This window comes from Spinacia oleracea, chromosome 1 (genome assembly GCF_020520425.1).
Source record: "Spinacia oleracea cultivar Varoflay chromosome 1, BTI_SOV_V1, whole genome shotgun sequence".
NCBI classification, from domain to species: Eukaryota; Viridiplantae; Streptophyta; class Magnoliopsida; order Caryophyllales; family Amaranthaceae; genus Spinacia; species Spinacia oleracea.
Window position 1 is genome coordinate 114103760 of NC_079487.1, and position 13689 is coordinate 114117448.

Below are 13689 nucleotides of genomic sequence, written 5' to 3' on the forward strand. Positions count from 1 at the left end.
TTTCAATGTGCAACGTGCATGGTTAAAGCATTTGCACGGGTTTATTACTTCGGGCAGTATTGTCATCTCTGTTTCGATCGGTGTGGTAGCGGTTCTCTGTTTCGGTGTGCTGCGGACGTTTTTTGTGGTGTGTGGTGTGTTGTGTTTCGGTGGTTATTGTGGTGTTGCGGTGTTTTCCGGTGCTTTGGCGTTAGGGTTATTGTGGTGGTGAAGTAGTGTGGGTTGCGTTCTTGTTATTCTTGATTGTCGTAGCGGTCGGTGCTTGTGTATTGCGTTGTGTTTAGTGGCATTGCGTGGTTGTTGCGTTGTGAGGTTGTGTTTCTTGGTTGAGGTTTCAGATTCAGTGCGGTTGAAGTGCTTTGATATGGCGGCTTCCGTGGAGAAGTTTCATTGCCCTTTTGTGGGACTTAGCGGGTGCCAGGATGGAGGTGGGCGTGGTTTGGTGAGGAGTTCTCTGCTCACTCACTTACGGGATCGTCACTGTTGCTTTGGTGTGCGGGATGCTACCCGTCATTCCCTTACTACCAATTTGCAGGTTTTTACTTCGGCTGAGGTGACCTTTCGTCGTATGGGAATTTGGCTATGTGGAGATTGTTACAAGACTCATACTCATCGTACTAGGTGTCGACATGGCAGTGGTTCTAGTACTGTTTTTGTGGACCCTCCTGATTCTGGGGATGGTATTCCCCGTTTTATTCTCTATGGTATTCAAAAACCCCTAGCTCCTACTTCCGAGCTGCCTTCTTCTGATGCGCCTCGGGAACATCATTTTTCTTTTGATGTTGCTCTTCTAGACTCTTTGTTGTCTAAGCGGTTGCGTTCTGTGAAATCCATCCCTCCCAAATGTCGTTTGGGTTTTTCGCGGGTTCTGAAAGGGGCGCTTGATAAGGTGATTTGCAGATCAGATGACATCGCTTGTTGGGTTCAGTTGCTCGTGTTACCTCTTTGTGTCCTCACGACTTTTTCTCCGCGGAGTAATCGTGAGTGTTCATCCGGTGTTAGGCGTCGTCGTCAGGAAGAGAGTATCACCGCTGCTATTCGTTCTTGGGGTGTGCCTGGTGGTTCTGAGCAGCTTGTTATGGACACATTGGCTAGCGTGTCTCCCCCTCTATTGGATGTTGACGACGACCATGATTTGGCGGAGCGTAATATTAAGCAATGCAAGAGAAAAATTTCTGACGGTCACTACACGGCTGCCGTTAGAGTTCTTTCGTCCTCAGGTCTTGCCCCTTACAATGATGCTACTCTTGCTGATTTGCAAGCAAAGCACCCTTCAGTTCCGGAACCTACCTTTCCGGATATCCCAGTTGATCATCACCTTACTGCTTCCTCCGCTGTTGTGTTGGAGCAGATTAGGGGCTTTCCGCGTGGTACTTCGTGCGGTAGAGATGGCTTGCGTGCTCAACACCTTTTGGATTACTTGGGTGGTGCTGCTGTAGCTGTTTCTGATGAGTTGGTGGACTCTATCACTCAGGTAGTTAATCTCTTTCCTGCTGGAAAGTGTCCTGCTGAGCTTGGTGGATATATTGCTAGTGCTCCTCTTACGCCACTTGTTAAGCCGGGTGGTGGTATTCGGCCTATTGCTGTGGGCACTATTTGGAGGCGTCTTGTTTCTAAGGTTGGGGCTGCTATGATTGGTCCGCGTTTAGGGAACTACTTTGGGGGGCTTCAGTTTGGAGTTGGGGTTCCAGCAGGTGGTGAGGCTATTCTCCATGCTGTCAATCGTTTGGTTGAGGCTCGTGGGGCCGATGTTGGCCTCTCTATGTTATTGGTGGATTTTCAGAATGCATTCAATTTGGTTGATCGTTCAGCTTTGTTGCGTGAGGTTCGGCTACATTGTCCTGCTCTTTCGCGTTGGGTTGAATTCTGCTACTCTTCTCCAGCACGGTTGTATTATGGGGAGCATACCTTGTGGTCTTGTCAAGGTGTGCAGCAAGGGGATCCTCTCGGCCCTTTGCTATTTTCTTTGGTTCTACATCCATTGGTGTGTCGAATCAGGGACTCTTTTGATCTATCTCTGCAGGCGTGGTACTTGGATGATGGCACTATCGTTGGTGACAGTTTGGTGGTTGGAAAGGTCTTGGAGTTGATTTTGGAGGAGGGTCCTCATTTAGGTCTCCATATTAATGTTGAGAAGACAGAGGTTTTCTGGCCTTCGGAGGACCCACGCAGTCGTCTAGAGGGTGTCTTTCCTACTGGTATTGCTCGTCCCGCGCTTGGTGTTAAGTTGCTTGGTGGTCCAGTCAGTACGGATTCCTCTTTTTGTAAGGAGTTGGTTTCGCGACGGGTGTCGAAGACTGTTGTGTTGATGGATGCTGTAGCTAAGCTTAATGATCCCCAGTGTTAGTTGTTGCTTCTTCGTGCGTGCACTGGAGTTTCTAAACTCTATTTTGCTATGCGCACTTGTCCACCTCATCTTTTTGAAGCGGCCCAAGTATCTTTTGATGTGGCTCTTCGGGCTTCTTTAGAGCGTATCGTGACTGCTTCGGGACCTGGGTTCGGTGACTGGCAATGGCGTCTTGCTACCTTGCCTTATTCGTATGGAGGATTGGGTGTTTATTCAGCTGGTGATGTTCGGCATTATGCTTTTCTTGCATCCCGTTTGCAGTCTTCTGGTTTGCAGGATTCGCTTCTTCGGCTTTCAGGTGTTGATGGTCCGGGGTCGGCCTTTGATGATGCTCTTGGTCTTTTCAATAGGACCGTGGAGAGCGACCTTATGAGTAGCCCTAGTGAAATCGCTGCCCCCACTCTCATGAAGAAATTGGCAGACATATATTTCACGAAGGTTACTGCTGATGCGGTATCCGCCTACTCCTTATCTTCGCGTCATGTTGCCCTTTGGAAATCCCAGCAGGGGGATCACTCCTCAGCTTGGTTGCGTGCAGTCCCCATCTCGGGTTTAGGCCAGACGATGAACGGTAAGACTTATCGTTCGGTTCTTTGCTATCGGTTGGGTATTCCGTTGTTCTCTGATTCGACGCCGTGTTCTGCTTGCTCTCGGATTTTCGATGGGGATATTTATGGGGATCATGCCGTGTCTTGTGCTGGGATCGTGGGTATCAAACATCGACATAATGTTGTTCGTGATACCCTTTTGGATATTTGCTATCGGTCGGGGATTTCTGCTCGAAAGGAGGTTGATGTTGGGCTGACTAGTGAGAGTGATGGAGCTCTTCGTCCTGCAGATATATTGCTTTATTCTTGGGATGGCGGTGTAGATGTGTGTGTTGACTTGACTGGGTCTTCACCTATGACGCAATCTGGGTTGTCAGACTTCGTTCCGGGTCGGGTTGTGGCGGTTGCTGCGCAGCGGAAGCAGGCTAAGTATGCGGCACGTTGTAGGGCTTTGTGTTACGGTTTCTTTCCTTTTTCCTTCTCTTCTTTTGGGGAGTTAGAGAAAGGGGCTGTTTCGTTGCTGAAGCGGGTCCAGACGTACTCCAGGGCTCAAGACATAGGGGCACGGGCAGCTGCCCACATTTTCAGCAGGATCGGGTTCGCCATAGCTAGAGGAGTGGGGGCCCAGATTGTATCTCGGCTCCCCACCAACTTCTTGTAGTTTACTTGATCTTTGTAGCTTGTTAAGCTTGTATCGTTTTGGTGGTTTCCCATAATAATAATAATAATAATAATAATAATAATAATAATAATTCATCTTTCCCAAACCCCATTATACAATTAAAACTACATAGTACTCTTCTCCAAACATCATAGATTATTTACTCATTCATAAGACCTTTAATAGTTGAAACTTAATTTACGTAATCCAATAACAACTGATTTGAATATGTTTATAGAAAATTTGAGGTCAGCAATTTTAATTCGGAAATTGCTGATTATGATCGAGTTAAGCATAAATCATTTAAGTACCTCATCAAATATGAGCATCAATAATCCAATTGTCTTTACTGTCATAAAACAATCAAGAAATAGTATGATATATTAACTTGTGATAAAAAACAGATTCGTTTAAAATTAACCTATTTTTATTATTTTTACGTTTTTGTGTAGACATTATTAATATTCTTCAAACAGACCACAAATAATTGTGAGGATATACCATCAATGGCGGATCTTCCTAACAACTTGGGTCCCGGGGAGGAAAATTCCGTAGTGTATTTTTAGTTCCACCATCCCCGTAAACCTTTTGAGTATAATTGTATGAACATCGTACTCTACTATATAAATTGCTTAATTCTTCTATTGTCATTGGACACCATAACCGAATATATAAAATATGATCAGCTTGTAAATAATTATTTGCTTCTTTATTCATTAGATTATTTGATACCCAAATCAATTTATATATGAGCTAAATTTATGAATTAAGTTACATATCATTTCAATTTGAACTTATTATATGTTAATGATTAGAAACTTTAATAATTGAATTGGAATTACATGAAAACTTGAATGAGGTCTCAAAAGGTGAAAAAAAAAACTTCAGGTCCTAAAAGGTGAAAAAACGAAAAGGTTAGTTCTCAAACTTTTGATTTACTTTAACCTTTTAACCCAAGGACCTAACCTTTTAATGTACTCTAGTTAAATTTGGCCGGAAAAGGGGAATGAGGTCCCAAACGGTGAAAAAAAAAGGTATAGGTCCTAAACGGTGAAAAGTTCAAAAGGTTAGACCCCATTTATTAGCTTAACTCCTCTAATATTAAACTTGAAACTACTGGATAAATCTTAAGTATATGTATATTCATTTTTGGGAACCCTCCTTTGAAGTGTCCCTAATGTGGATTGAACCTCTGAATTTTTTGTTAGAAGGAGAAATATTTTCCACTAGATCAAGGCATTTCTTGGTTTTTGCTAATACATATATTGATTAAATATGTTAATTGTGTATCAGTCTCCATTAAATAGAAATGCTCAAGTTCGACAAAACACATTAAGCTATTTCTTAAGAAATTAGATGGGAAATTAAACAAACAAGCACTAGCACTTATAGGCTACCTAAGTGAACCAACCAAGCTATTTCACGAATCCACGATACATTTACTTTACCAACCAGTATAAAGTCAATATGAGACAATCTAAAGTCTCTCTGTAACACCCCGACTTCTAAACACCATTAATTAGGTTAATTATCTTTAATTAGCAGCGAAAACCCTAATTTAGTAGGAGCGTTACTGCCGTATCTCCCTCGTGGGAAATACAAGGCGACATAACCTTTTTACATTTACTGACTACTGTTGAGTAACAGTAATTATACTTCACTTCGATTAATCCTTTAAAAATTACATTAAAATCTAGGTAAACCTTAATAAATATTTCTAACACGTTTAAACATTAATTTGAAGATCTAACTCAAATCGTGAAATCAAACTTAGAGTTTAATTAATACATCCCTTTATTACTAATGACATAGTTATCTTTACTAAACATCGATCGTGAATTTGATGGTTGCATCCTCACTCTAAGGCATCCCATGATCTTCTTCGTACCTAAAACAAAAGCAACATCGTGAGCCGAGGCCCAGTAACATACTACCCTAACAGCGTAAACTCATTTCAATTCATTTTATTTACTTTGCAATCAGGGAGAATAGAACATAGTAAAACATTTTCATAAATGCAATAAAACATCATTTATAACTTGAAACTTTGATAGTTCCCATTATCTTTCATAAAACCTTCTTTTTACTTGGTAACTGACAAGTTAGCCTTGCGGGACGTCTCCCACCTTGCGATAGTCCTCAAGGAGCACTCTCCCTTGTTGGACATACGCCCGTACCTAAATAGTTTCTTTTTTTAGCTTGCGGTAACCCTCAAGGAGCACTCTCCCTTGTTGGGTGTCCCGCGGTATGGCGGTACGTGCACGACCTAGAAATAGTAACCCCACTAACTTCCAGAACCGGTTACACTTTTATTTATCATGTTTCGTATCTTATTCGTAACTCATCCTTCTTATAAAATCATTCATAAGCACATTTGAATATCATCATGCATAAAACACACTTTATAAATACATTTCATATCCCACAATCCAATAAAAACATATCATTATAAACACATTTCATAATCTCATAAAACACATTTCATAATCTCATAAAACACATTTCATAAGGGGATCGTGGGTGTTAGCAATAGATGTTACCTCAACCGTAGTTTATACTTCCTGTTCGATGGATCGTTCTTCCTGAACTCCGAGTCCAATTTCTTTCAAAATATCAAAATAATTGAATTAGTTATTAATATGGTAATAATTTAACTTAGAAATTTCGAATAACGAATTTTCTAAAAAAATAAAGTTAGAAATATATAAATTCATAGTTTTAATGAAAATATAATTAAACACCAATTTTAGTAATATATATAATTTATGGAAATTTCAATCGAAGTATATATAAATTCTAAATCAATTACACAAGATTTATTTAATTATGTCCTTGATAAATTTAGTACGGTAATTTATTTTTCTTAAACTCGATAATCAAATTTATTTATTTCCTGAAAATAATAACAATTCATTAGTAAATAATTTATATCATAAAATTTATTAAAACATGAATATTAAAGAATTGAAAATCTGAAATTCATGTTTGTCTTACCCAAAGCCCAATTGATTGGCCCAACTTAAATATGGAGGAGTAAATGAGGTTTCAATTTCAGAAACAAAGTTTCTGAAATTGAGCAGCAAGGGAAGCAGGGCACGAACGAAGCAGGGCACGAACAGGAGGAACACGGGGAGGAGGAAGAGAGGAGGGAGGCTGGGGGCTCAGCCTGGGCGGTGAAACCGCGCCGAGAGGCGACGGTGATGGTGGTTTGAGGCGGCAGAAACAGGCGAGGGAAGGGGGAGAGGGGCGCGAACAGGGGAGAAATCAGGGGAGGAGAGGGGTGATGGTGACCGGAGGTTTGGGCGGAGGTTCTGGGCGGACTGGGAGGCGGCACAACAGAGAAGCGCCGGAGAGACGGTGGTGGTGGTGGTGGTGTGATTGTGGTGGCTGCAGCAGGGGAACGAAAAGAGGGAGGCAGGGGAAGGGGGTTGCGAAACAGGGGAGGAGCAAGGGTGGTGTTTCTCGGTTGGTTCTGGGAGGAGGGTGAGGCGGTGATTGGTTTGGTGCGGGTGCGGGTGGCTGGGAATGATGGAGGCAGCAGGTGGTCGTGGTGGTAAACGGTGGTGGTTGATGGTGGTGGTTCGACAGAGGAGAGAAAAAGAAGTGGAATTGGTCTCTTGTTTTTGCAATTAGAAATTCTGAAATTGTTGAATTTGTAAAGGATTGAAGTGGAAGAAGCAAACTTGATTTTTGTTTTGAATGGAGACTGAAATGAGGGAAGAAGCTAGGAAGGAAGGAAATTTCCTCCTTACTTTGTACGTGGGGAGCAAGGAAGAGAAGAAAGGAAATGGAATCTTGGTACTCCAAGGGCATTTTCGTAATTTCACATGGTTGACTAAAATTCAGAAATTTTGTTTCTATTTTCGGAAATTATTAAAAATATAAATGTTTAATTAAAACAAAGTCTCGTGAAATATATCGTTAACGAAAAATAAATAAATTTTCGTTTATAAATTTATCGTTTAAAATAAATCGTAAAAACGTTTAAAATAACGAAATTTTTAAATTATTTCTAATAATTAAAACGAAATTACGTTAATAAAATATTATTAATTTTAATAAATCGAGTTAAAAAATTTCGGGGTATTACACTCTCTTAAAGCACCTTAATATTTATTTACTTAAATAAGTAAAAACAAGTTAAACGGAAATAGGCCTTAACTGAAGCCTCATAGAGTACACAAAATTTATCCCGTTCCTAGCTACACCAAAAGCTAAATGTTAAAGGTTGAATTTGTTTTTCCTCTCATTTAAAACTCTCCATGTAAGCAAAAACTTAATTAAAATCATTAGTACACTAAACCTTTCATACTTTCCCACTAAAACATTACATCTCTTACACTTTTTCAATGTCATATTTTGGATAAAAGTTAAAACATTATAAATAAACGTAATTTACATTGTTTAAATAATAAAGTGAGGTTCCTTTATCAATATTAATTATTTGTAAAATCACGTGCATATACCAAACGTAAAGAATAAGAAGAGACAGAAGAGTATTAAGTACTCCATATTACAATGGTTTATCGAATCGTTATCGTATACCCTTTATTTGTAAAATGATAGCCTTAACCATATCCGATACACGAGTTTCAAATTGGGTACCCAAACCGATAACGGATATTAAATCGGGTTTTAGATTTTTTATTTTTTATACTTCATTCGTTCCGGAAATATCCCACCATGGTTGACTTTTACTGCTCTAACCATTACTTTGACTCTTAATATGTCAATTCGTGTGCAAGTAAAAATTATAAAAAAATAATATTTAGAAAATATATATCGATACGAACCTAACATGACCCCATATGACAAAAAATTCCTTACATATGAATCAAAAAAATGCCCAAAGTAGTAGTGTGAATAGTGTAAAAAACAAATGATGCGATATTTCCGGAACGGAGTAAGTATATCGGATTGGATTAGGGTAGCCTTTCCCATGAAAACGTCAAGTCGGCAGCATAAATATACAAACTCCGTAGTTACAAGTCATACAAGTGTTCAGTCTATTGGCTGTTTGCTCACCGGAATCTCATCCGCAAACCAACAAATTACTTTCCGTATAATATCAGGCCATTAATTAATTTCTAAATAATTATAATTTGGGGCATATTTACAGAACCAAAGAAAAACAAATCCGCCGATAATCGTCCCTAACAAAGCGCAGATAGCCACACGAAATAGCGTCACCCCCTCCAGAGCTTCACTTTTTTTCCTTATAGAGAGAGAAGAAAGTGGTGAGAGAAAGCTTCTAAAGCTTCGTCAATGGCTTCCACAACAAGCATAGCTCTTTTCCTCTCTCTCAAACCCTTTCAACTTCCTTACCAACACCAAAACCACCTCCATTTTCTACCTCCTCCTCCTCTTCCATCTCCCCGCTCTTTTCTCTCTCCAGCCTCCATTTCTTACCGCCGGAATCGCATCATCGGATGCCTCGTCTCCGGCGTCGGAGGCGGTGGACTTTCCGATACACGTAAATCGGAATTTTCTAGAGAGTTTGCCGTTATCGCCACCATGTTGAAACGCATCGAACCTCTTGATACATCCGATATTTCCAAAGGTGTTTCTGATTCTGCCAAGGATTCTATGAAACAGACGATTTCTACAATGCTCGGACTTTTGCCGTCTGATCAGTTCTCTGTTTCTGTTAGGGTTTCGAAGGTTCCTTTTCATCACCTCCTCGCCTCTTCCATCATAACTGGGTACTGTATTTTCTCTTGCTCAATGGTTTTTTTAAAAAATCTTTTAATGTTTTGATAACGGTAGGAAATGCTAATTCTGTGGTGATGTTGGATGAATTGTGTTTTTTATATCGTGTAGTTGCAAAATTTCCGATTTGTAAAATATTTAATTAGGTGGATCATTGGAGGTCTGCAATGAATTTTGGATGAATTGTGATTTTGATTGTTGAATCGACTATTTCGGATGAGCAGGTGTTGATTATTTAATCGATGAAATTCGGATTGCCAGTTGTTGATTTGGACTTAGGAGTGCATACTAAAAGCTGAAATTATCAGTTGAATTCTGTTTTTGATTGTGGAATTGGTGTAGTTGGATAGATAATGCTACTTTTTAAAGATTAGTTTGAGTAATTTTGTGATTTTATTGTGTAATTTGTTGGATTTCTGGATGTTGTGTATTTTCAGTTGTGGGGATGATAATTATGTTGCCTCTTATTTCTCCGTTGTCCGAGCTTTGAATTGATAAGTTTTGACCCTAAACACATTTTTCAACTAGAATTTTGCAGTGAATTTTGTGTATAAGTGTGATGTTGAAAATCGGTGAATTTAGATAGAAAATGCTACCTATTGAGATGAATATGGAGCTTATTATTTTTGGAATTTAGTAATTGCTATACTGAAAGATAATGGAGTGTGTGGAGGTATAACTCTTATTCGGTTGTGTTTGTAATTGTATTTAGATCAATTGGATATTGCCTGGTTTTTGATGAGGAATATAAGTTGGTAAACTGGTACAGTAATTTGAAAATTCTGTTTACTGTAGGCAGATTGCAGGATTGTAGATTGATTTTTGTAGTTCCTGTTTTTGGCCCCTTTGTTAGGTAGTGCTGAGGAGTGCAATTTCTAGCATTGCTAGGGTTTTGAACTGTTGGATTTTGGTAGGAAAGGAAACTTTATATATAAAAAATATTTTTTAAGTTAATTATATTAGAGATAGACAAATGACTAAACTCTACCATTTTTATTCGTTATAGGTATACACTATGGAATGCAGAATATCGTATATCATTGATGAGAAATTTTGAGCTGTCTATGGATAGTTCGGAATCAGATAAATTTGAGGTGGGGAGTGAGGCGTATGGATCGGATTGTGAGGAACAAGAGTGTGAAGGTGCAAAGGCTTGTATTGATTTAGGCATTGGTAGTCTTGAGCCGATTAATTCTCATAACTTAAAGGGTTTGTCTCCAGAAGCTTTGAGATACATCCAACAATTGAAAACAGAGTTAAGTTCTGCAAAGAAGGTGAGAACTTATGCACTTGGTCTTGTTTAGCACCATTATTGTTGCAGTTTCTAGTGTCGAGCATTGTTATGTAATAGGAATGGTTCGTTGGGTACTTAAATTTCTCACCGCCTCACTGGCAGAGGAAAAGGATATTCAAACCATGTCTCTTGTAAAAGAGTGGAGACTGAGCTCACCTAAGTGTAGGCGTGTAGCACTGTAGCCTGTTTGCCGCCTATGTTATTTATGCTGCGCTTAATTGGTCCTTTTTTAAGGAGGCTTTCTCCCGAGACGGTCTTATGACAGGGAGACAAACAAAGGCTAATATCTCTTTGGCGAGTGTGTTGAGAGTCGAGACTTCAAAATCTTCAAGAAAAAAATCTTTCTTCTTCATTAAGCAGGGTTGTTGTGGTTCTTCTGGTGTTCTAACCACAAACCTGCAACAACTCAGCCTTTTGGTCTGTTTGCTTGTGATTGCTGTGAAGAACCGAGGCACTTGTTAACTAAGCTTATCTTTAGGAACTTTAAGTTGTGTGATGGGGACGTTTTGTTAGTTTTAAGGGAATATTATTCCCAACAGACTATTTTTCTGCCTACCTATGTTCTGCTTGTGCTAAGAAGACCTATATCTCATCAATTTCCTAAGCATATCTCAATCTCAAAGCTCAAGATTGTCCTTTATGACATGTGGCTTCAAAGCAGAACCTATCCATGAATGTATTTCTGCCATCTCCAGCATTAAATTTCTAAACAAGTGAGGAACGTACCTTTGTAGTTCTGTTATTTTAGTCAGGCAAGAGGATGAATAAACCATCATGCTGTATCTTTTCATATGTAGTTTAACTTTCTTATTAAAAAGGTATGGCAGTTGAATGTGAAGCTGTGGTCTTTATGATGCTGCTCGATAAGTTCTGAATCACGGATTGGATAGGTCTAGAATGTAGATTTACAGTAGGAAATCTTGGGTGAATTCAGAAAAATATAGGACTAGATGAACTAAAGAATATATACTAACAAGTGTCTGAAGACTGGCTAGAAGACTACAAAAAACATGGTTTTACAGTATTGCTGTGAGAACTTCCCTTCATTTCTACAACCCACTTCCATGTTGTCTCGACGTCCTTGTTCATATGCCTTTCTTTAGGTGAGGCAATCTCTAGTTGGAGGAGGTTAATTGCAGGAAACTTTGTAAAGTTTGATGTGGACATTGTGACAAACTGGAAATTGGTTTATAACCTTGTAAAAACTTATATCGTTTCAGGAACTAGATACACATAAGCAAGATTCTCTGCAAATTGAATCAAATGGAGGTAACGATAATAATCTGCTTGAGTACCTCAGGTCCTTGGAGTTGTCTATGGTGAGCTTTTAAAATTTTGAGCTAGGTATTTCCTTCTATTGCCATTTTAAATATAGTCCCGGTGCTAGTGACTAATCTCATACTTGGCTATACAGGTGTCTGAACTTTCACAACCAAATTCCGTAGAGGTAAAAGAAGTAATCCATGAACTAGTTCAAAGTACGATATATAGATTTTTCAAAGATGATCCCATATCCAAACCCATTGGGATTCCGACCATAGCAAGCATAAAGGAGCACCAAGTTGGCAGTGAAAGTTCAGAAATGATCACCACTTCCAGGGATTCCCTTGCAAAACTTCTCTTCTGGTGCGTTATTTCTTACTTTATTTAATTCTAACTAGTCAAGAATAGGCCTGGTTATTGGACAGGGTAGCCCAACGAACAACAGGGTCGGGCTCAATTTAAAAGGGTCTTGACCCTTAAATTTTTATTGGACAGGGTCACTTATAGGGTCATAGCATATAGGGCTTTTGTAGGGTTCTGATAAAAGCCCAAATTTTTTCTTGAAAAACAATAAGGGTCAATGCCAGTATACCACTACCAGACATCTTCATCTCTTGGAAGTTGGAATTACTCTCTCTCTGAAGTTAAAACACTGAAAATTAATCAACAATGACATGAGCATTCTTCCATCAATATTCTGAGTTGAAATCGAGTTGTAAATCTCGATGTGAGCAGTTGAGCACATTCTTCCATCAACACCTGCCAATCTGCCATTGTTCCCGCAGCGAAATACATGAGGAGCTAAAAAGCGTGATTGATAGATGGAATCCGGCGACATCGCTACAGATGCGATCTGTTGAAGCTCTTAATAGACTGCCATTATCAATCGATTTAGATGAAAAGGAAAGAGTCAGGGAGGAAGGAATGACGGAATTGGGTTTGAGGATGAAATTGAATTGGGGGAAAATGAGGAGTGAGAAATTAAGGTGAGATTTTAGATCGGTGGGAGGTGACAAAATGTTGGTGTTCATGGATGGATTGTTACTTTGTTATTAGTGTTTCTCTTTGTTTTTAGAGTTTGCATTTCTTTTGTTGTGCAGGAGCTTTTTCATGACATTTTTCATGACAGGAAGCCATGATCATTTTCCATCAATATTACATCCTTGACTTTAACGCATCTACCAAAAAAAAGCTTTAAAAAAAGCCCGTTAATTACCCTTTTGTAATTTAGTCTTGACCCTGACCCTCTCGGCCCTGGCCCTGACCCTATCCAATAACACATTCAATTGACCCGCTATTGACCCGCCCCTCTATTGACCCTCCCTGACCCGACCCGACCCACCCAATAACCAGGCCTAGTCAAGAATCATCTACATGCCATCAAGCTATTGTTATTCTTGCTTTAGTAGCCCTTACGCTTCCTCCCATTTGCACTATTAACTTTAGTTAGGTTAAAATTCACGTGTAACAGACATGTTTTGGTAAATTTTGTTGTGTATGTGTCTCAACTTGGACTTTATTCCTGGCAGGTGTATGCTATTAGGACATCACTTGCGAGGTTTGGAAAACAGATTACATCTAAGTTGTGTTGTTGGATTATTGTAAAGAGTACAGAAATAGCCATGTATATTCATCCCTTTTTCTCATCTCAGAGGATGTTTCTATTGTATTTTTGCTGGAAAAACTGCAATATAACCACTATTAGTTATTCCGTATATTCAATTAATACTCCGTATAAATGAGTTTACAAGATCTGTTCAATGTGAACCAATGGTATTGTGAGGTTATCTTATTTTTGTCTAACAGAAACTTTGTTTAACTGAACTGCCAAAGCTGTCGCCTTCAATAGCTTTGAAAAAAATGCCCC

General features: G+C 39.3%; 1 protein-coding gene and 1 long non-coding RNA gene across 3 annotated transcripts; one reads left to right on the forward strand and one right to left on the reverse strand.

Moving 5' to 3' along the window:
- Positions 1-4735: 4735 nt before the first annotated feature.
- On the reverse strand, positions 4736-7322 carry LOC130466138 (uncharacterized). The gene is made up of 3 exons (XR_008926159.1): positions 6551-7322; positions 6097-6158; positions 4736-5444 (listed from the first exon to the last, which is right to left on the reverse strand). It is a non-coding gene; the product is annotated as an uncharacterized lncRNA (long non-coding RNA).
- Positions 7323-8665: 1343 nt separating this feature from the next.
- Positions 8666-13537, forward strand: LOC110786800 (uncharacterized). 2 transcript variants are annotated; one of them, XM_056840523.1, is made up of 5 exons: positions 8666-9258; positions 10272-10539; positions 11780-11878; positions 11974-12185; positions 12318-13192. In XM_056840523.1, exons 1-5 carry the CDS (start codon positions 8822-8824, stop codon positions 12361-12363), a joined length of 1062 nt encoding a protein of 353 aa, XP_056696501.1. In that variant the 5' UTR covers positions 8666-8821; the 3' UTR covers positions 12364-13192. The 2 variants fall into 2 exon arrangements, with proteins under 2 accessions (XP_056696501.1, XP_056696500.1); XM_056840522.1 differs by lacking the exon at positions 12318-13192 and adding an exon at positions 13352-13537 and having other exon boundaries at positions 8670-9258.
- Positions 13538-13689: the final 152 nt, after the last annotated feature.

Bases quoted from the DNA above. Each gene is read 5' to 3' on its own strand.
- LOC110786800 (XM_056840522.1), top strand. From the start codon at position 8,822: ATGGCTTCCACAACAAGCATAGCTCTTTTCCTCTCTCTCAAACCCTTT. The intron at 11,879-11,973 runs GTGAGCTTTTAA...TTGGCTATACAG, and splicing joins GGTCCTTGGAGTTGTCTATG to GTGTCTGAACTTTCACAACC. The intron at 12,186-13,351 runs GTGCGTTATTTC...TATTCCTGGCAG, and splicing joins CTTGCAAAACTTCTCTTCTG to GTGTATGCTATTAGGACATC.